Source organism: Hypanus sabinus, chromosome 14 (assembly GCF_030144855.1).
Source record: "Hypanus sabinus isolate sHypSab1 chromosome 14, sHypSab1.hap1, whole genome shotgun sequence".
NCBI lineage: Eukaryota > Metazoa > Chordata > Chondrichthyes > Myliobatiformes > Dasyatidae > Hypanus > Hypanus sabinus.
Window position 1 is genome coordinate 91,062,058 of NC_082719.1, and position 24,418 is coordinate 91,086,475.

Below are 24,418 nucleotides of genomic sequence, written 5' to 3' on the forward strand. Positions count from 1 at the left end.
TGATTTAACCCGGCCGCTAACAGAAAAAAAATGAGGCTCGGCCAATCAGATGCTTCCTCTGGAGCGTCTCTGGGCTGACGGCCAATCAGATACTTGCTCCGGAGCGTCTCCGGGCTGGCGGCCAATCAGATACCTGTTCCAGAGTGTCTCCGGGCTGCCGGCCAGGCCGTGCGGCCGCTGGCGCATGCTCCGTGCCGATTCCCACCACATGGCCGAGGGGAGGGGCGTCAGCGTCACAAAGGGCGTGGGTGACGTCACGGGGAGACGGGAGCGGGCCGGGCCGCCGCAGCTGGTGGGCCATTTTACTCCTGTCACCGTGGGGAGGGCGCGGGCAGTCAGTAAAACCATATCTTAGCAACGTGTGCCCCGGCAATAAGTAACGCAGTCGCTGCCTTTTGTAAGAGAATATTTAAAAATATTTATCTCCATGAGCTGGTGCACGGGTGATGAGTGGAGCTCGGGTTTGATTTTTTTGAAGAGCCTGGCGCTGTGAAGGAGGAAGGAGGACTTTTTCCTTTCCCCCTCCCTGCTCCCCCCCAACTTGGTGAAGTGTCCAAAAAGCGTCGTGTATTTCATCGCCCAGTGCCTATTTTTATTTCCCAGCAGTTGATTTTTGAAAGAAATTTCTTCCCCCTGGTTTATTTTTTTTTGTTTAAACCCCCCCTTCCCCCTCCCTCCCTTCCTTCCTTTCTGCTGCAGCCTCCTCGCCCACCACCATGGCTCAGCAGCAGATGACGAGCTCTCAAAAGGCCTTAATGTTGGAGCTTAAGAGTTTACAGGAGGAGCCGGTGGAAGGTTTCAGGATCACTTTGGTGGACGAGTCCGACCTCTACAATTGGGAAGTAGCGATCTTCGGGCCCCCCAACACCCTCTACGAAGGAGGCTATTTCAAGGTAAATGACATAACCAGGGGGCCGAAGGCCCTGTTTACATCTCGGATCGCGAAGCCTTTTCTAAATTGTGATAAAAGTAAACGGTGTCATTTATAAACGTTAATGCCGTTCAGTGTGTTTTTGGTTTTCTTTCGGCTTCGTATTGGGAACCCATTGAGCTTGAGCTCAGAACAGCAGCTGAGCGTTTTGTTAACTTGGATAAACAAATCTTCCCCACTCCCCTCCCCTCGCTGTTTTGTCTCATGGCTTTAAATCGCTTTCGCGAAGAACCAGAAGTGCTTCAGAATTGTGTTTAAGCTGCATTTCAATAGGACGCTCAGGGTTACTTGTTTCCCTTTGAAGTCGCAGAGAATTTTAAGTAAATCAGCTTATTTTGTGGCAGATAAGAGAAGTGTTATTAACGAACACGATGACTTTTCATTGTTACTCGCATGGAGATATTAGGATCTGTGCATAATAATTTGATACGATCTGGAGTTATGGGACTTGTAGAATTCAAGAGTTTGCATTTAATTTTAATTATTTGTGAGGCTAATAAATATCCGGCCTCTTAATGAGGAATGATTGTTGATTTTTCACGTTTTGGTCTAAGAATGTGGAATGATTTGATTAAAGGTAATAAGATGCTGTGTTGTAATACTGTTTGTAGTTTGAGAACGTATTGATTTTACTGATGGCTTTTTTCTGCGGCAATTGCTTCTTTCTGCACTTGGTATTTCTTTCCTTGGATAGCGAAGTTACCCCGGTGCTTGTGAGATTTAAATTTCGTAAATTTGGTTTTATTTATGTGTAATGTGCATTTATTTTACTGTGCTTGGTTTATTTTTTTTTACGTAGGAAGCCGCTGACTGCATTGAATCGCCCACCTGCGCAGTAATAAACTGCATTAGCTTCCCAGTATCCCTTATTGCAGCAGATTCCCTTGTCTTTCACCACCTCTTATTAAAGGGATAGGTTACGTAGGCATCCCTTAAAACTCATAGACACTCGAAGTCGGGGACTTAGTAAAAGCATTGATGTAAACATTAGAAGCTGTAGGAGCTTTCACTTTGGGAGAAAATGTCTAATTTTTTAAAATAGAAGCCCAATGTTGATTATATTGATCGATACAGATAAAATTGTAATTTTTGAATTAAGTATAAAATGCATTGGACTTGTTTAATCCAGCTCAGTTTCCTCTAGTAAGCTAACGTTGCATGCTGCTTTGCCTTCTGATGATAAAAGGCGAGTGATGGGTCCCGACACTTATTCCATTCTGGTGCTTTTAATTGTATTTCTATAGATCACTTGTTAGTTTATAAATTCAGAAAATTGGACAGATTTCATATAAGTACTTTGACAGGTTATGTAACAAGCAGCAGAATGATATATTTCCAAGTAAGCAAAAAAGAATTATAAATCTGGGTCAAATGTAACCATTGGCCTGTGCCACTGATTCCAGTCCTAACGAAGGGTCTCGGCCCATAACGTCGACGGCGCTTCTCCCTAATACATTCTGCCTTTCCTGCTGTGTTCCACCAGCATTTTGTGTGTGTTGTCCACTGATTCCTTTATTTGAAGATAAACGAAACAACTTTTCAGAATCAGTGGCATATATCGTGAAATTTGTTAACTTTGAGGCAGCAGTACGATACAATAAATATAGAAAAAACTGAATTATTGTAAATATACATGTGTGTATGCATATTAAATAGTTAAATTAAATAAGTAGTGCAAAAACAGAAATAAAAAGTAGTTGGTGTTCATAGGTTCAATGTCATCTGCGTCTGATTCCTTAATCACTGAGTTTGTGCCATCAGGCTTCTGTACCTCCTTCCTGATGAGGAGGTCGCATGTACTGGATGGTGGTGGTCCTTAATGATGGATGCTACCTTCTGAGGCACTGCTCTTGAAGATGTCTTGAATACCACGGAGGCTGGTACCCAAGATGGAGCTGATTAATTTTACAACTTTTTACCACTTCAATATTATGCAGTTCCCCCCCCCCCACCCATACCAGATGGTGATGCAGCCAGTCAGAATGCTCTCCATGATACATCTGTAGAAGTTTTCAAGTGTTTTAGGTGACAAACAAAATCTCAAACTCTGAATAAAATGGAGCCTGATTTCAGATGGACATCATCTAGTTGAGACAACCTGTATAATACAACCAAATTGATAGTACAGTATTTAATTTATCAACTATGATGAAATGCAGTTTCGGTCTCCTTAAATGTTGTATATCAAAATTGGGGGGCAAAAAAAACTCCTGTCAAGTTTTACGAATATGTGTTTATAAGCTTCAAAATATCTTCTTGGGCATCCACACAAAATGGAATTGGAGTAAGCCATGAATTTGACTTTCTATGGGGTGCTGGCGGAGATACCTTAAACATCCTTCGCCATGGTTGAGATGTTTGAGGACTGGTAGATAGCTAATGTTATTCTGTTTAAGAAAGGCTTTAATAACTAGCCAAAAAATTATAGGACAATGAGCTTGAATTCAGTCATAGTTATATTATTGGGAAGTATTCTAAGGTTCGATGGTTCCATTTAATATCAAGAAATGTATGCAGTATGCAATCTGAGATTCTAACTATCTGCAGACATCCATGAAACAGAAGAAAAACCCAAAGAATGAATGACAGGAAAATGTATTTGGGTATGTGTCTGATTAGGAATAGTCAACCTAGCTTTGAGCATGCCAAGTTGTATTAAGCCAATCTTGGAGTTTTTCAAGGAAGTTGCTAAGGAGGTTAATGAATGGTGACAGATGTTGTTTGACAAAGCTCCACATGGTCCAGAGGGTTAAATCACTTGATATTCATGATGAAGTAGTCAACTGGATTCAACATCGACCTTAGCAGGAGTGGTAGTAGATGGTTGTCTCTCAGACTGAAAGTCCGTGACTTAGTGGTATGTCACAACGATTGGTGCAGGATCTATTATTTATCATCTATATTAATGATTTGGATGATCCAGTTAATTTGCATGATTGATGTGTTGTGGGTGGACAGCTAGAAGGCTACCAAATCTTGCAGAGTGATCTGGACCTTCTCGGGAAAGTGGGGTGAAAAATGGCAGATGGAATGAAATGCAATGTGTTGCACTTTGGGAGGACAAAATGTCAGTGAACGGTAGGGCACTGGGGCGTCCTAGGAATACTAATCTATAATTCTCTAAAAGTTGAAACACAGGGAGATATGGAGGTAAAAAGTGCTTTTGGTGTATTGGCCTTCATAAAATATTGAATACAGAAACTGGAATGTTATGTTGAAATTGTGTAAGACTTTGGTGTAGCCAAAATTTGGAGTATTGTATGCAGTTCTAGTTACCTACCTACAGGAAAGGTATAAGTTTGAAAGAATGCAGAACAAATTTACAAGGATAGGTATATGGATGAAAGAAAATGTAGGGCTATGTGGGAGGGAAGGGTTATATTGATCCTGGAGTAACTTAAAAGGTCAACATAATATTGTGAGCTGAAGGGCTGTGCTGTACTTTTCTATGTTCTATGATGTTGCCTGGACTTAAGGGCCTTAAATTTAGGGAAATCTTGACTAGGTTAGTACTTTATTCTCTGGAGTGCAGGAGAATGAGGGGAGATCTGAGGGGTATGGATAGTGAATGTTTGCAGGCTTTTCCGCTGCATATTGGCTGAGACTAGAACTAGAGGTCATAGTTTTAGGGTGAAAGGTGAAATATTTAAGGGAAATCTGAGGGGGATCTTTTCCACTCAGAGTTGTAAGTGTGGGATGAACTGCCTGTAGAAATTGTAGATGCAAGTTGAAGTTGAAATTGTATCATTTAAAGAAGTTTGGATAGCTATGTGAATGAAAGGTCTGAAGGGCTTCGATCCTGTTGCAGATAGATGAGACTAAACAGAAGACTGAGTTGGTATGTACTAGCCAAGATGAAGGCTTTTTTCCTGTGCTCTATTGCTCTGTTTCTATGACTCTTAAGGGTGTATTCTAAGTGCCAATAGCACTTGCTTAGAATAACCATTGACCAAATACCAGAGAATTGTTACCACTATGCTGGACCTCATTATGACTAGGAGAGGGTTCTGGATGGAGTGGAATTTGGTGGTTACATGAATGTATCCAAAGATTTCTCCAGTTCTGTGTCTTCAGAACTTAATTTGCATCAATGGCATTAGATAAGTAAAAGTTCACCTGTAACGTTAATTATTTATTTCTATTACCCTAAAAACTGACCAACCCTGCATATCAAAATATTTTTGGAAAATTACTTGTATATGGTCGACAACTTTGGTCATAATGATCCAGTTATAAGTCCGTAGAATAGAAATCTATGGATATCAATATATTTAAAAACACAGACACGAGAAAATCTGCAGATGCTGGAAATTCAAGCAACATGCACCAACTCCACCAGCATTTTGTGTGTGTTGCCAGGAATGTATATAGTGCTTTCTATAATACAGGCATCCCAAAGCATTTCACAGCCAGTTAAGTATTTTGATAGTGAAATTGGTATTGCAATGTGAGGGTTGCAGTAACCATTGAGCACACACCATGGTCTCACAAAGAATGCTGAATTAATGACAAAATGTTGTGGTTTTGATGGTCAATGGGTAAGCTTAGACCTGATCATCACCAGCCAGTCTTCAAATAATACCATGAAATCACTCGAGGGAGATTCGAGGCCCAACTCCATACCTTCTAACGTTAAACACATTTTTTCATAGTTGAGTGTTTGTTGGTTATGGTGCTCTATTTCTAATCTTTTAAAATTAGATTTTTGTCGTCTTTATCAGTCATGAATGTACTACATTTAGTGTTGATTTTGCAAAAGTATAATTTTTCTTGTGTATTGGACGGTCCTTTCAATTACTTGAATAGAGAAACAATTTGGAAAGATGGAATGTGAGTGGACGGTAAATGTCCATAATATGCATCACTTCAAGTCAAAATACCATAAAATTAACTATATTTGGCGGTTCACATATTCCCTTTACAATTTACTGTGTTCTACTTCTTGACAAAAACTTGCCTGATTCCTTGGACACCATTAATCTTGTTCCAAAACTTGTGCAAATAATCTGTCCCATGTACCCAGCACTGATCACCATTCTTGTAAAGTTCCTGTATTACTATATATTTTTTGTCCAGCTTTACTGCTCAAAGCATTCTGATCTAGTAATATTTAAGGGAAATCTGAAGGGGTGTTTTGGAAGTGTGGAATGAGCTGCCTTGCGGAAGTAGTAAATGTGAGTTCGAATTGCAACATTTAATTGAAGTTTTGGATAGCTATGTGGATGAAAGTAATGAGGGGCTTTGGTCCTGGAGCAGGTGGAGGGAACCCTGTATCTTTCTGCCCTGGCTTGCATATCACATAGACAGACTGTGATATCCATGATTGACCCCGATCAATGGAGGGCCTCAGAACCACAGCATTTTCCTTGCTTCTATATCTAGTCTCTTTACTTACACATGTTTGGACTGGTTTGTTGACTTTGCTTGATCTGTACTGTAGGTCAAGGCACTAAAAACAAATGTCGGAACGTTAATGTTGCAACTGTACAGAACATAGGTTTAGAGCAGGAGATTTAACCTTTTCAATGCCATGGATTAATGCCATTAAGCACGGGGTTTGTGGACCCCAGACTGGGAACCCCTGAGTTCTGCCATGCTTGGAGTATTATGAGCACTAGTGTATGGTTCTGTGTATTGTCGAGTATCAGCGTATTGTTCTTGTTCCCATATCATAGGAAGGATGTGATCACTACCAAGTATGAAAAGGAGATTTGCTAATGATTGGCTTTAATTTATTGGCAGAGATTGGTTCGTATATCTGTTTATGAAAGGCATAGATAGCCATGCACACTACCTCAATTTTTTCATTTTTTGTTATTTTGCACTACTTATTTAATTTTTTAAATATATTTTTCTTGTAATTTATAGTTTTAAAAAAAAATTGCGTATTGGATTGTACTACTGCTGCAGAGCAACATATTTCATGGTATTAACCCTAATTCTGAAACTTTTTCGCGATGTAGGGCATAGTTTTAAGGGGCTGGACTTTTACAAGACTGATTTACGTGGAACAGTCTGCTAGAGAAGGTGATGGAACCATATACAATTTCTATATTTAACAGGCATTTAAATCATAGGTGGATATAGTCCAAATTTTAACAAGTGAGATTAGTATAAATGACAGAAAAATAGACATGAACATGGAAGGTTGAAGGGTTTATTTCTGTGCTGTGCAACTCTGATTCTAAAGTAGACAAAATCTTTGTTCTTTGTCAGCCTTCACCAATCCAGATCTATTGTGTATAAGTGGCCTTGACTGAGTATCAACAGAACACATGAATACAAGGAACAGTACAGATGAGCCTAATCCCACTCATTGCCAGCAATGCCCACGTTCTATAAATTATTAAAGTATAATGTGGAAGTGCAGTTGAATGATAATCAGGCAGAAAAATCCTGATTGATACATCCTTTATGCTCTATTACTAAGGACTGTAGTATTCCTGTGATGGGCTAACTCATCAAAGCGACGTGATCAAATGTAGGACTTCTGATCGATCAGTTAAGTGAGTGGTTCATTCTGGTATAAATGGAGCCATAGAGACATGATATTATCAAACAATCTTTTATTAAAGCACTTTAACAAATACATTCAGGAGTGTTCAATGCCTGTATTCACTGGGGTTTAGAAGAATGGGGGGGGGGGGAATCTCATTGAGACCTATTGAATATTGAAAGGCCTAGCTAGAGTGGATGTGGGAAGGAAGTTTTTATAATGGGGGGAAGTCTAGGACCAGAGGGGGCACCCTCAAAACACAGGGACATTCCTTCAGAACTGAGATGAGAAGGAATTTATTCAGCCAGATTGTGGTGAATCTGTAGAATTCATTGCCACAGGTGTCTGTGGAGACTAAAGTATTTAAGGCAGAGATTGATAGGTTCCTGATTTGTAAGGGTGTCGAAGGTGAAAAGTGGGGTTGAGAGAGAGAATAAATCAGCCTTGATGGAGTGGCAGAGCAGACTCAATGGGCAGAATAGCCTAATTCTGCTCCAATATCTGATGTCATTATGGTCAATTTGGAAGGAAAGGACAAGCATTTGAACAGCATCTTTCATGATCTTAATGTTTCAAGGTTCTTCAGTTATTTTTCTAGAATGTTATTTTTTTATTGGTAAACAGACAGATCATTTCTGCAGTGCAAATCCCAAGCACAGTAGAATCATGTGGACATAACATGCAACTTAACAATGGCCCCATCTGACCTACCTGGTCCATGCTGATTCTGGAGCCAAGCTATGCTAATTTCATTTGTCTGCTTAAGCCCATGTCCACCAACCACATGCCAAAATGCCTTTTAAACTGTGTAATTGTCTGCCTCCTCCACTTCTAACAGCTCATTCCAGAAGCTCACTGCCATCTATGAGCTCCTCCCTTACCCCTCAGGTCTCCTTGGCTGAGTTGCTTTAGGGAAGACAGCCCCGCCAAACTCATAAGATTGAGGCGTGCATGATCCCACCCCAAACCCTGGTTTGTGTGGATGCTGTATCATTTGCTACTCTGTTACAAATAAATGCCATGAAATAACAGAGAGTACACTGCATACAATTGAAGGAATTATATTTATGATCCTAATTAAAGAGTTAGAAAAGAATAACAAAAAGAAAAGGGCCCATTCTAATTGAACAGTCAAATATGCACAAGTTGGAGCTCATCCTGAACTCCTCTGTCACTCACGTGCTGGGCCCTCAGTCAACTTGAAAGCACACACTACCTTCTGAACATCGTTTGCAATCCATCTTGAACAAACTGGTCTCCCTCTGGATCACATGCTATGTCTGGCTCTCCACAGCACCATCAATTCCAGAAGCTCAGATATTGGAGCAGAATTAGGCTATTCTGCCCATTGAGTCTGCTCTGCCACTCCATCAAGGCTGATTTATTCTCTCTCTCAACCCCACTTTTCACCTTCGACACCCTTACAAATCAGGAACCTATCAATCTCTGCCTTAAACAAAAGCCCCAAGACCAATCTTAGTGTCCCTCACCAGAGAAACCTCCCCTAAATCTGACCATCCTAACTGGATGGCACACATTTCTCCTCATCTCTTATCTTCAACAGTAACCCAAACAAGCTGAAAACAGAATAGAGGGCTCTTACAGAACTACCAAAATGAAATACATACAGCATAACAGTAAAAATATGAGCCAGGGCATTACATTTAAATTTCTCCCTTTCACCGTTTCCTGTAGTTTGTATTTTCCATCTCTGGAATAAAGTTTCTGGCTACCAATCCTAACTATACTCCACGACCCTCACGTTAAACATCTTCTCAAAAACCTCCTGAGCTGGAAGCTTTCTTCAGAATTCTTTAAAGGGAATTACCTGTGAAACTGCGGAAAGTTAAGTAAAGTATGTATTAAATTGAATACAGAATCACCACATGCCTGAATATATTGATACTATTGATTATTCTCACAGTCGTCGTTAACCAAGGTTAATACACACATGCAACATTTCATAACTATGCAGTGTAGGCCAGAGAGAACTTGGGGTACAATAGTAACTTAATAGTGATAAATGACAAACAGTACATCCTTCAAAATATATCTATGAAGTGTTTACCAATATTAAGCATGCTGAAGATTCACAGATATTGCTGTTTCAAGGGGATATAAAGTGTGGACAGAGATGGATGTCTGTCTACAGCGTGTGTGCTTCAAGTCAAAATCTGAATTACCCGCGCAGGAAACTATATTAAAACAGGAAGTCATGTTCATATAAAACTGCATACAGAATGAACTGTGCCTCTAGAGGCCAGAACAATGTCTCTCAGTTTTAATTCAAGTTCAATTGTGAATCAACCATATGCATGTATACAGCTAAATGAAGCAGTGTTCCTCCACACGCTGCACAAGGTTATAAAAAAATACAGTCACAAAAATAAAAACATCTCCATAAGGTCATAGCTTGGTTTGCTGAGTTCTAGTGAGAATAAACCCAGCCTATTCAATCTTCCTTAGAACTATGGCCCTCCATTCCAGGCAACCTCCAACCTCCTAATTGTACTTTTCTAATGTGCTGTATCCTTCCTGTAGAGTAACCAGAACTGTACACCAAGTGCAGTCTAATTAGTTTTTGTACAAAAGCAACATAAGCCAACTCTAGTACTGAGTGTCTCAGCCTATTAAGGAAATGATACCAAATGCCTTTATCACTGCCTTATCTACCAGTGTCAACAAGCTATGATCTTGCACCTCTGCACATCAGTACATCATTTACTCTGCCCTATTATAATTTGACCTCTCCAAGTACATCAACCCACACTTGTCTGGATTAAATTATATTTGCCACCAGTCTTAGCAACTTTTCCTGTGTAACCCTCGATAATTTTTTTTTCTCTATAGCTCCACCAATTTAGTAATTGCAAGCTAACTAATGTTGCCCTTCATAAAATGTATTTATTGTAAACAACAAATTTTGTGGTACTTCCTACAGATTTCTCATCAGACTAACACCCATCCACTACTGCCCTCTTCCTCCCATTTTCCAGCTAATTTGTGGTCTATTATCAAATATAAATTAATAAAATAATTTCATTAATATTTCTGAAACATAATGTTGCTGGAAAACTAATTAATACCTTTATATCAAATAGATGAGATTACTGCATTATTCTTTTTACTGGCCTTCCAAAACCATTTACTGACAAACTAACCCATTCAGAATGCTAGACTTTTTAAACTAAAATCAGGATGAGGGAGCATATCGCTCCCATCGTAGCTACTCTGTATTGACCTCTTGTATCTTTTAGAATTGATTTTTAAAGTTCTCTTTCTTGTTTTTAAAGCTGTCAATGGTCTGGGACTAGAGTACATCTCAGTTGTTTTTGTTTTGTAATCATGCATGAGGTTTTGGGTTTTATTTTGTAATGTGATTGTAGTTGCATTGTGGAGTGTATCATATATGCTAATTCATAGTCTTAAGTTAACTGGTAGTTAAAGATGGTTTGTTCTAGTGCCTATAAAAGGAGCTCATCACCCCTCAGTATTGGGGGGGAGAGAGAGGAGTTCACACTGGACAGGAAAATTTTGGAGCTTCATTGACTTTTCTTACAGATATCTTTTTGTGAATATTGCAATTTTTTTTTACTATTTTCACCAGTTTTTGTAAATTTGATTTTTGACGCACCTAATAAATGTCCTTGCATTAAAGTGCTAAGCAACTTCAGCCATTTTACTTTGGTAAAAATAAAGGTTATAACTCATATTTTTAACATATGACCAAAACTTATTTGTGTAATCTTGCTTTTAACTAACATCTTTTTGTCTTTTATTTTCATGTTTGTGCTTTATCCTATTGTAAAGCACTTTGAACAACATTGCCTCATATCACTCTTCGTGAAGGTTTCCTCTCACGTTCCCATAAACTTTTTACCTTTCCCTCTTAACCCATGACCTTTGATTGTAGTCCCACCCAAACTCAACAGGAAAAGCATGCTTGCATTTACCCTGTTGTTGAGTACCTTCAGGTCATCACCGACTCATGGATAGTGTAACTACCCACTGGGTTTTTGTGGTAAGATATAGAAGTAGATTGCCAGGCCTTTCTTCCGCCTATTTTGCCCAAGTTGGGACCCAATCGGATTCAAACTCTGGACCATCCACCTTGGAGTCCAGTGCTAATCCCACTCCGCCACTGGCTGGCCCTATCTATACCCCTAATAATTTTGTACACCTCCATCAAATCTCCTCTCAATCTACATTCAAAGAAATTAAGTCCAAACCTATTCAATCTTTCCTTGGTCCTCCAGACTCAGCAACATCCTTGTGAATTGTCTCTGTACTCTTTTAACCTTGTTTACATCTTTCCTGTAGGTAGGTGACCAAAACTGCACATAATACTCCAAATTTGGCCGTACCAATGTCTTATACAACTTCAGCATTTAACTTCCCATCTCCTGTACTACCAGTACATTGATTTATGAAGGCCATTGTGCAAAAAGCTTTCTTTAATGACTCTATCCACCTGTGAAGCCACTTCCAATAAATTATGGACCAGTATTCCCAAATCTCTTTGTTCTACCACACTCCTCAGTGCTCTACTGTTCATTGTGTAAGACCTACCCTTGGTGGTCCGACTGTTGTGCAGCCTGCCCTCGTCTGCATTAAATTCCATCTGCCATTTTTCCAACAGATGCAGATCCATTTGCTTCCTCACAGTCCACTACACCCCAGTCTTGTCATCCACAAATTTGCTGATCCAGTTAACCTCGTTATCATCCAGATGTCAAACAACAGTGGACAGAGCACCAATCCTTGCAGCACACCACTAGACAGCAGGCCTCCAGTCAGAGAGGCAACGATGTACTACCACTCCCTAAAGCCAATATCTAATCTAATTTACTATATCATCTTGGATGCTGAGTTACTGAACCTTCTTGACCAACCTCTCATCCAGGATCTTGTCAAATACCTTGCTAAAGACCATGTAGGAAACATCCACTGCCTTGCCTTCATCGACTTTCCTGGTAACTTTCTGGAAACACTCCATGTTGGAGATTGACTTTTCTCCAATTTAGAATCTCAACCCATGGAGCAATTTTTTTGCATTTTTGTTACAAAACTAATGGCATTGTGGTCACTGAATGCAAAGTGTTCCCTTACTCAAACTTTTGTTGTCTATCCTGTCTCATTCCCTAATAGCAGATCCAGTATTGCACACTCTTGTTGGTACTTCTATGTACCGATTAAGGAAACTTTCCTGAACACATTTGACAAACTATATCCTGCCAAGTCCTTTGACCGTGTGACAATCCCTGTCAATATGTGGAAAGTTAAAATCACCTACTATAACAACCTTGTGTTTCTTGCAAGTCTGTGATCTCTCTACAAATTTACTCCTCTAAATCCCTAGGACTGTCGGGTGAGTTTGTAATATAGCCCGATTAATGTGGTCATACCTTTCTTATTTCTCAGTTCCACCCATAATGCCTCACGAGTTCAGTTCTGCAGTCTGTCCTGACGGACACTGCCAAGGCATTTTCCCTGACTATTAATTAACTATCCTCCTCCTCTAATCTCTCCTGCTCTGTCATATCAATAACAACAGAACCCGGAAGAGTATATATTAGGTCAGTTCTGCATGAGATTGTGGTGAACTACGTGTGCTTGTCTGGACACGCCCCCTGCTGACTGCTTCTGTGGCTCCTCCCACAGGCCCCTGTATAAAGGCAATCGAGGCCTGGGGCCGGCCTCTCAGTCTCCAGGATGTAGTAAGGTGGTCACTCACTGCTGGTTCCTTCTTCCAGTCAATAAAAGCTGATATCTCGCCTTTACGTCTCAGAGTGAGTTATTGATGGTGCATCAGAGATTTCCTTAGTTTAAATCATACAAGGGATTCTATTTATAAACACCTAGATGTTAAACTAAATGACAGCATCTCTGACAAAGAAGAGGTTATTTCACTGAGGTGTTAGGTTGTTTAAAAGTTCTGGAGGCATAAGGGACTGCAGATGTTGGAAATCTGGAACATCAGAAAAATGCTGGAGGACTTTAGTCAGTCAGGCAGCATACATGCCCAGCCCACTGAGTTCCTCGAGATTTTGTGTTTTACTTAAAAATTGGCTATGATCTTCTGACTGAAGGATGGATATCTACCAATTTTAGAGCTTTGACTATTGAGCATTATTAATTTTTAACTAGAAAGAGAAATTTTGTTAATGGTCAAAGTCAACAATGTGTTCATTATAAATTTAACTGTTTTGATGTCTGTTTCAGAATCTTAATTGGCCAGGAGTTTTTGTTGAATAACCAGAACATTCCTCAGCAGAACAGTAGGCAGATATGGAGCTGGGGGTGTTTATAATACTCTAAGATGGTCTAGGGCCATTTCACCTATATGGATGCTTTTATAGATCAACAGCAGACCCCTTTCCTTTGAACTTGACACTTGATGTGCTGTTACTCAAAGTAGTGAAAAGATGTGGGTAGATAAGTTTAACCCTGTCTCTTTGAAGACATTTATGCCACTGCATTACAGACTGAAGACTTACCTGGGGTGGTGGTGGGGGGGGGGGGGGTGTGGTGCAGTTACAGCTGCTTGGTTGTGATAGGGGTTTACTCGAGCATGAAAATCAATTGTACCAACTACTAGTGCATATCACGAAGGGAGAAGGAGTGAGCTTACTTAGGGAGCCATCGTCTACAGCAAGCGCCTGTCCTAGGTGTGTATCAGATGAAAACCGACATGTCGGCTGAGAGCTTATTTAAGCTGTATCAACTTCTTTTCAGCAGTCCTGATGAAGCTAAGCTGAAGGGTACCAAAGTACATTTTCCACAAGCAGGCACAGCCAAATCAAAGTTCCCTGCCATACGTGCTTCATCCCAAAGTTGAGGTGGAGCTTACGCGTCTACAAGAAAACAGGATCATTGAATCTGTGAGATTTTCACCACCCCTTTTGTGCCATTGGTCGAATAATAGGAGTGTAATAAAATGTGGAGATTACAAGATCGCAGTGAATTCAAACCTACTCACCGAGACATACCTGATTCCAAAGATAGAAGATATTTGTGCAATATTAAGAGGTGGAAAATTCTTCATTAACCTTGACCTCACACATCACACTAACAGCTCGAGCTAGGACAGTCTGGGAGACTCACTGCTATCACAACCCACAAAAGCTTGTTCCAGTATTTGACCCTTCCATTTGGCATACATTCATCTCCAGCAATATTCCAATGTATCATTGAATCCTGCATTGAAGACCAGCCCAATGCAATAGCTTACTTAGATGATATTCTGATTACTGGGTCAACCCTAGAAGAGCACCTTCTCCCAACTTGGCCTACAACTAAAGCACAAGAAATGCTTCTTTCTGGCAGATCATGTGGAATGCCTGGGTTTTCACTTGGATTACAAAAGCATGCATACAAGCAAAGAAAAACTTTGCCCCATTCTTTAAGCCCTGGCACCAAGGAATATTTATGAACTTTGCTTCTTTTTGGGCATGCTCAACCATTCTGCCAGATCTTTGCCTCATGCACCCATGTTCCTTGCTCCACCTAACTATCTATTGAAGAAAGGTATGAAGGAACAGACAGAGGAATCTGTCTTTCAAAGAGCCAGGCAAGATGCCAACTCAGTCGCAAGCATTAATCCACTTTAATCTGGGGCGCCAATGGTTTTGTTCTGTGATGCCCTCCATATGGTGTTGGTGCAGTGTTAACCCAGAAGAATATGGGCGATGACGAAAAGCCTGTTGCTTTCTCCATTAACTCGGCCAAATTAAATTATGCACATTTGGACAAAGAAACATTGTCAGTTGTTTTTGGGGCCGTGCATTTTCACCATTACCTGTACGGACATTTCCGGATTCATATGGACCACATCCACTGGTGGGAACGCTTGTTGAGAGCAAGGCTGTGCCATAGATGACATCACCAAGGATGCAAAGGTGTGCCCTATACCTGTCCGCCCATCAAGACACGATATCTTCCATTCTTGGTAGAAACAGCTACACCTCGGATGCCTTGAGCCATTTTTCATTACATGAATACTGCAAGTCAGAACTTCCAGGTGAACTATTTCTCCTGGCAGTTAACAAGCCACAGACTGCAGTGGAGACCAAGTCAATGCGTATATTTAAGGTGGCAGTTGATTGTCTCCTGATTGATCAGAGCATCAAAGGATATGGCGAGAAGGCAGGTGTATGGGATTGAGTGGGATCTGGGACCAGCCATGATGAAATGGCAGAGCAGACTTGATGGGCTGAATGACTTATGGTCTTGTGTTTAGTGGGGAAGAAGTGGTTGAAAAATAGAGTTTTGAAGTATTACGTTCTGGTTCAAATAAAAAGCAGTAATAGAAGTTACAGAAGAACTTAATTTTTTTTTATTAGCTATTAACCACAAATAAATTTCCAGCCTTCCTAATTTTGTTCTGTATCTGCCACTATTGCTTCACCTGCCATTTTGCTTCTCTCTATTTTTAAACTTGTCATTAAAGAATTGCAGTTTCCCAGGTTCATCATTCAAATTGTGCAAATCCTTTCTCATGTTTCCACAGTGGTAGTACAGTTCCTGAAGTCTTTTCTCAAACTTACAGTACACCTCAGTTTAGACAGGATGTGAAAAACCTAACTAACTTTCCTCTCAGCCTTCTGGCAGAATATTCAGAATATTGCATGTTTTCTTTACAAGTCAAACATCAGTATAATTGATCAAGCTACTAATGTACACATGGTGTGTTGTGTTGCAAAATGCAGTATAATGATTTCGTAAGTCATTCTTTTGATATTGACAACAAATTGAAAAACAAAAAATGCTGCAAGTTCTCTGCTGGTCAGTCCACATCTGTGGGAAAAGAAATAGTTAATGCTTTGGGTCTGCCATGCATGGGGCGGGAGGGAGGGAGGGAGGGAGAAGGGAGAGGGAGAGAGAGAGAGAGAGAGAGATCAGATACTCATGATGCCTCAAACTTGCTGAACAGCTTCTAACTATCATCAGTTGTGTGCGCTTGCATGGCCTTTGGGCACTACACCATGCTTAGAGTGAACACTTTTTAAATTGTGTTAGTTGCATGTATTTGTTTCTTTTTTAGAAAAACAGTGATTTTTGTTACTGATAGTTGGCAAGAAATAAGCAGTGAGACAATAAGGAACTGTGCTGCTCACTGTGCTTTCAAACATTGGGAGTGGCCGGAAACATCTGGGAGTAAAAATGAAACTATTTCACTACTTAAAGTTAAGAATTACGAAGAGTTTGAGGATATCAACAATCATCTTGAATGTTAGACTGAAAATGAAGATTTGGAGGATGCAATCGTCTATACGAAGGCAGTCCATTATTTACACAAGGTGTCTGCACTGAATTTGTTCATTTAGACTCAATTGAAAGAACATTGCAGATGAATTCCTCTATTAGGAACTAAGACAATTTTTTTTGTACTGTAGAGGTATTAGAAGTGTTCAGATTTGTTCTGTATTTCATTTAAATACATAAATTATTACTTAGTTAAATGGTAGTTTGTCCTTTTCATACTTTTAATTATTTCCCTGAAACTTCAGCAAAGTGGGGCAGCTGCTTAATTGGGCCAAAATGTACTGGTCCAGGTGTGTCCCAATTAACTGGAATCCACAATTTATAGTCAGATTTTGCTTGCATTTGTGTATAAGGTGATGAGAGGCATTGATTGTGTGGCTAGTCAGAGGCTTTTTCCCAGGGCTGAAATGGTTGCTACAAGAGGACACAGGTTTAAGGTGCTGGGGAGTAGATACTGAGAAGATGTCAGGGGTAAGTTTTTTGGTGAGTGCGTGGAATGGGCTGCCGGCAACAGTGGTGGAGGCGGACACGATAGGGTCTTCTAAGAGACTTTTGGATAGGTACATGGAGCTTAAAAAAATAGGAGGCTATGGGTAAGCCTAGTAATTTCTAAGGTAGGGACATGTTTGGCACAACTTTGTGGGCTGAAGGGCCTGTATTGTGCTGTAGGTTTTCTATGTTTGTATGTATTTTGTAACTACACTTGTGATTTCAGGCCAGTGTTGATTCGTTTTGTGTTTTGCCAAAATGCATGTTTTGCATTGCTATTGAATCAAGGCTGCCAGTTAAAGCCACCAAACTCATTAGTATAACTCACAATGTGTTACTTTACTACAGCTAACAGCATTACCCCGGAGAGATAAGTTAAGGTATTATCTGAGTAGTGAATCTTTTTTTAAGTACTTTGCTTCATCTAATAAAATGAAGTGTATGATATTTACCTGGTTTCTTCAGCCTATCTTCCAAAGAATACATTAAGTTAGGTCTGTTTCTGCGATCTTTTTGTATGCCTAATTGTGTGTTCTCAATTTCTGTAAAATTATATAATTTAAAATACATATACTTGGTTCAATTTTTGTCTTTTATGGTTTCCACACTTGATATGTTCATTGAAAAGTTTATCTAGGAGGAAAATAATTGGAGCACAATGATACATATTCAACTACTACTTCCTTCTGGGATCTTCCAGAACTCTTTTGGGAAAACTCATTACATATGTTTCAGCTATCATTTGGATTTTATATTCAAGATAATGTACAAAACCATATTTTCATCAAAGAACTATTGAGATTGTTGAATTTTCTTTTAGAATTTGTACGGAAGAGCTGCTTTATGCTAAGCAAAATCTACACATGGTTAACTGGAGCAAGATTTGTTCTTGTCCAAAACTTAGTTTACTAATTGCTTGTACAGTCTCAGACATTCACAGTGGTTTTCACTGTGAAGGGGGAAGTTAATGGTTTTTAGAATGCTGCACAAAATGGTTTATTCAATAATCGTGTGTTTGAGAGAATGAAACAAGTATTTGCATTATATTGTCGTTAATCCTCGCTATGATATAGTTTTCAATATCTCTGTCTTAATATACATCTCTGCACATGTAACTTGTCAGCTACTATAATACACAATGAATTGAAGGACATTTGTCCATCATATCCATGTGCCTCACCATCTGAGATATGCAGACCTCTTGTTTCCATCATTAAGGAGGAGGTACTGGGGTCTGAAGAACCACACTGAAAAGTTCAGGAACTGATTCTTCCCCTGAATGAACTCTTGAACACTACATAGTTTTTTTGCTGTTTATTTATTTTGTAATTTATAGTAATTATGTCTTTTGACTGTACTGCTGCTGCAAAACAAATTTTGGGATCTCTTTCAAACAGCCGAATCAGAATCAGGTTTATTATCATTGTCACAAAATGTTCCTTCAACTACACAAATGTATAATATTTAAACAGTAAGTAAATACTTTTATTTTGTAATTGCTGTTATTTAATGAAAATGAATTAGTACCAGTACATTTCAGTGCTACATTAATTCTCATGATGTGTCATGGTTGAGTCATTCATTTTGGATGGGGTTCATAAATGCTTTCATGCATGGAGTTTGAAGAAGTGATGAGTATTCAGTTTTTGGTAGTTGCTGTGGTAGTAGACAGGAGGCAAGAAACAGTATTTGTTGACTGTTTTCAAGTAGATTTTAATGAAAAATAAAGAAATGTGCTGCGATAGAACAGTTTATGTTTGAGATATCTTTTCAAAAAGATATTCCACAATGGGCATTCTTGTGTTAGTTTGATTTTTGTATATCACGCAGTATTTTAAACATATTGCTGTATTTAAATTATCTTGTAGGTTTGCTCCCCAGAACATATAAATTACCTGTGATCTGTAGTTGTGCCACAATATGATGTATGGTTACTTAGAAGATTAATCTCCAGAGGGTTTGGATAAAGTGGAAGAAACTTGATAGTAGTTCATCTTTATGATTAGATCTTGATGCCCTTTGTTAGAAATCACTGATAACACAAAATGGCAGCAGTGATTAGCAATACATGGAAAGGTCAGTGTAACATTCTTTCAATGGTCCTTCTCCCAAGGTTCACTCTCCTCTCCTATCAGCTCTTTACATTATTCACCTATCACCTCCCAGCTTCTTACTGCAGCCCCCTTCCCCCATCCACCTGGCTTTACCTATCACCTTCTGGCTTGTACTCCTTCCCTTCCCACCACCTTATTCTAGCTTTTCCCTCCTTCCTTTTCCTTCCCAATAAATGGTCTCAGCCTGAAATGTTGATTGCTTATTCATTTCCTAGATGCTGCTTGACCTGCTGAGTTACTCCAGCATTTTGTTTGTGTTACTGAATTTGTATATGATAGGAAGGGAAAGCAGGCATATTGAAATTGTGAATTCAAATCAGTGGGAATACAAGTAAATGAAGTTGTGAATAAGGTGACAGACATAACATTTTTTTTTGGTTATATAAAATTGTACCAAATTGTACCGGTAGTAGAATAGCCACGAGCTCTGCTAGATTTTCATTGAAGCTGAGCTGTGGGCAAGTGACAGTGGAGCTTGTTCTCCACACCTTATTCTGGGATCTTTCTCCTTCCTCAGCCCTGAAGAAGGGTCTCTGCCCAAAAAGTCAACTGTCCATTTATTTCCGTAGATGTTGCCTGGCCTGCTGAGTTCCTCCAGCATTTTGTGAGAGTTGCTTTGGTTTTCCAGCATCTGCAAACTTTCTCCTGTTTATAGCTTGTTCTCTGTGCTTTTTATGACATGCTTTTCCTCATTGATGTGGACCATAATTTACAAAAAGATGATACCTCAGTTTTTTTTCAAGGAACATAGACTGTATAAAAACACGTAACCCCCTGGTAAGCCTCAGGCTCACACAGCTCGCTTGCGTCTATGGGGAGCAGCCTTTGGCCCTGCCAAAATGGGTAATTAGCTTGTGTGGATGCTGTGTGATGTCCTCAACATGCCAAATAACAGACAGTACACCATATGCGATTAAATGAGTTCACTTTATAGATCTTACTGGAATTATGTTCTTAATAGAGATACAATATAAAAGAAAAAGTAAAAGGCGCCAAACTTATCAAAGTCCAAACCACTTCGTCCACAACTGTTGGAGCTCAATTAACAAAGTCTTCTGGCCACCATTTGATACTCTCAGATCTCCTCGACTCGTAGCTCAGGTCCACCCGAAGTGATCAACCAAGCTCCCCCCCCCCCCCCCCGGCACATCTGTCTTCATCTCCTCTCCTCACCGAAAACCCTGGCCTCGGACCTCCGCTCGGGGTCCGTTTTGTTGCCCAGTTTATAGCATCGCGTCCTCTCTCTCACTCCCTCGCACTGACTCCCCAAAAGCCCGCCAACAATAGCTTACAGACCCAGAAGAGGAAATATTATCTATCCCAATTGGTTTACAAATGAATACAATTCTCGTTATCAGTAATTTTAACCCAAACAAACTTCCAGAGAAAACACCCTCTCACCAGTTAGCATAACAAAGAAGCATTCTTACTTTTAACACAACAAAGCCATTTTGATTTAACATACATAGTAACATAAAGAAGAAACCCCTTACAAACAGGTTTTTAAAAGTGGATTGATGCAAAAGGTGTTTTTCCAATAGCGAACTTGCAGATTTAAAGTTTTAGTAAGAAATGATTTTGCATTGGTTTTCAGAAATTTTCCGCTCTGTTTTAAAAGTCTGGTGCATTTCCATAATTTAAGAAACTGAAGATACTGAATGTCCTTTAGTACTTTACAGCTGAAAGTTAATTCAGAAGGCATAAGAGTTTCAAAAGCATTCAGCAAATGTAGAATGTTTGACTTAGTTTGAAGTTACCAAATATGGTCCTCAACTCAAGAATGTTTCTGGATCATGAAAGCAGATAGTGAGTTATCACTTCCTGTATTTTAAATCCTTAACTGGAAGTGGTTCTGTGGTGGCATCACATTACTCTGAAAAATGAGTCATGTATTTAAAGACTGGTGTAAAGTTCTAAGTATTTTGACGATAATACATTCAGAGTAGAACAACTGTGTTGCTGCTTTTTGTAATGTTACAGCTTTATGCAGTCTGGCTGGTATATTCTCAGTCACCAACAGTGGGGTCTTGGAAGTGAGATGGTAAATACTTATTGAGAGATTCACCTGTTATTTGTTGTGTTGTCACTTGCTTGAGTTGGATCAAAGTCAAGTTTTTTGTTAAGTGCCCATACATGTATGTATAGGCAGGTGCAAAGAAAAACGTACTGGCAGCACTATCACAGGCACATAGATCATATAAGGAGCATTCATAAGAAAAACATTAACATGCATTATACACATTTTATGAAAAACATAATTTGAACAAAAAAATACAAAACTGATTTTGGGTAAAGTGTTCAATGTTGCTAAACTGTAGTGATTAAGGTTTTGCATGTTGGTTCAAAATTTAATCATTGAAGGGAAGGGGCTGTTTTTGAACTTGGTGGTGTAGTACTGCAGGCTTCTATCCCTCCACCCCAGTGGGAGATGCAATTTCTTCACAAACACTTGAGAACAGATTAGCCTGTGCATCAATATACAGAAATCCTTCAGCACCTGCTATGTTAGCTTTGCAACAAATTGAAGCTGAATTTGGCTTGTTCAGCAATGTTAATATTAAGTAGATTAGACTGGTTGAATGTGATTACAATTATGCTCATTCAGTCCAAGTGCCATTCTTTCCTGGATTATAAATGTTAAATATCTGGATTGAATTTTAGGCATCACACTGTGATAAGAAGTGAAATTATGCAAGTGTAGATAAGGCTCCCTGGCTGCTAGATCTAATCATGAGAGATGTTATAACTAAATTTTTTACTTTTATGAAACACATTTCTAAGGGAAGATGAGCTATTCCTGTCATTTGTATAATTGATTTTCTGAGAAGCACCATTAATTTGAGGCAAAATCTCGGGTATGTATTAAGAACTGAGAAGGGTAAGTTAAAGATTTCGAAGTAAAAAATATATTTGCAGAGCACAATACAATGTTTTTTACAAACATTGAGCAACATCTCTGAGGATCTAACCTGGTCCCAACATATTAATGTCACAAAGGTTGGGGGTGTTGTGGATAGCATGGAGGGCTATCAGAGGTTACAGTGGGAAATCGATATGATGCAAAACTGGGCTGAGAAGTGGCAGATGGAGTTCAACTCAGATAAGTGTGAGTTTGTTCATTTTGGTGGGTCAAATATGATGGCAGAAAATAGCATAAATTGTAAGACTCTTGGCAATGTGGAGGATCAGAGGGATCTTGGGGTCACTAAAGCCTGGTGGAACTGTTTCTACTGACAGAAGGGGCAAAAGCGAGTTACTGGCGCCTTAAAACCAGTTGCTTTGGGCAGATGGGGCTCATGAGCTATGTCTGGCAGCTCATTTAGGAGGAAAAAAAGCTCTGGTCTCAAACCTCTGCTGCCTTGTGGCTATACCCATGCATGGGGAAGGCTTTGGGAGTCAAGGGAAAAATCTGGAGCTGGAGTCCTTAAGGCTATATATAAGTTCAACGCTGACTGGCAACTCCTGCGATGCTGCTTGGACCAAACTGGATCAGTCTCTGCTGTTCCTTTGGGGTAATCGGATGCGTGGAGAGGGGGAGTTTGCTACATGGGCAACGGCTTGCTCTCCATATTGTACTGCCAAGGCTTGTGTATCTAGACACTAGGTGCAATATTCATGGTCGACCCTGACTGACGGATGCCTCACTTACACCTTGTGTGAAATTTAAATGTTTGCATTGTGCACTAAATTGTAACTATTGCTCAGAAAATTCTGCAATCCTAAAATAATTGCTTGTGAATTTTAATTACATCAAATGTCCTGTCTCCCTTTCTCTTCACCATCTACACCTTGGACTTCAACTACAACACAGAGTCTTGCCATCTTCAGAAGTTTTCTGATGACTCTGCCATAGTTGGATGCATCAGCAGGGGAGATGAGGCTGAGTACAGGGCTACGGTGGGAAACTTTATCCTGACGAAGAGTCTCGGCTCGAAACGTCGACAGCGCTTCTCCCTATAGATGCTGCCTGGCTTGCTGTGTTCTACCAGCATTTTGTGTGTTGTTTGAATTTCCAGCATCTGCAGATTTCCTCATGTTTGCTAACTTTATCACATGGTGCGAGCAGAATCATCTGCAGCTTAATGTGAAAAAGTCTAAGGAGCTGGTGGTGGACCTGAGGAGAGCGAAGGCACCGGTGACCCCTGTTTCCATCCAAGGGGTCAGTATGGACATGGTGGAGGATTACAAATACCTGGGGATACGAATGGACAATAAACTGGACTGGTCAAAGAACACTGAGGCTGTCTACAAGAAGGGTCAGAGCCGTCTCTATTTCCTGAGGAGACTGAGGTCCTTGAACATCTGCAAGATGATGCTGAGGATGTTCTATGCGGCTGTGGTGGCCAGTGCTATCATGTTTGCTGTTGTGTGCTGGGGCAGCAGGCTGAGAGTAGCCATCACCAACAGAATCAACAAACTCATTTGTAAGGCCAGTGATGTTGTGGGGGTGGAACTGGACTCTCTGATGGTGGTGTCTGAAAAGAGGATGCTGTCCAAGTTGTATGCCATCTTGGACAATGACTCCCATCCACTCCATAATGTACTGGTTAGGCACAAGAGTACATTCAGCCAGAGACTCATTCCACTGAGATGTAACACTGAGTGTTATAGGAAGTCATTCCTACCTGTGGCCATTAAACTTTACAACTCCTCCCTAGGAGTGTCAGACACCCTGAGCCAATAGGCTGGTCCTGGATTTACTTCCACTGGGCATGATTAACTTATTATTATTTATGGTTTTATATTGCTATATTTCTTCACTATTCTTGGTTGGTGAGGCTGTAACGAAACCCAGTTTCCCTCAGGATCAATAAAGTATGTCTGTCTGTCTGTAAACATCTTGTCAAGATAAAAAGGTTTCTCATGGAGCCTGCAACGACAACCTATGTTAATATTCTAACCATACTTTCACTAATATATTACAGATCCAACTACAGGTGTAATGTTATCACCTGTATGGGTTTTCACATTCAGCCCTGATTTTTTTTTATTCTATTGCTACAGTATTCTATCAATGTTAAACTCAAATCTGTCACTCAGTTTCGTGACAATCAACAATTCTATTTTTTGTTAGCCTCCTTTTAATTAAATTTACGAAGTCGTCTGCATTACAATCTTCACATC

General features: G+C 39.8%; 1 protein-coding gene across 2 annotated transcripts in view; it reads left to right on the forward strand.

The window, feature by feature from the left end:
* The first annotated feature begins 244 nt into the window (after positions 1–244).
* The window catches only part of ube2r2 (ubiquitin-conjugating enzyme E2R 2), a 107,397-nt gene continuing 83,223 nt past the window's right edge, over positions 245–24,418 (forward strand). Inside the window, exons 1-2 of one of the 2 annotated variants that reach the window (XM_059989627.1) lie at positions 245–292; positions 700–893. In XM_059989627.1, the coding sequence (XP_059845610.1) occupies positions 717–893 (177 nt within the window). In that variant the 5' untranslated portion in view covers positions 245–292; positions 700–716. Of the gene's footprint in view, positions 398–699; positions 894–24,418 lie in introns of both variants that reach the window. The other variant, XM_059989626.1, reaches the window with a different exon arrangement.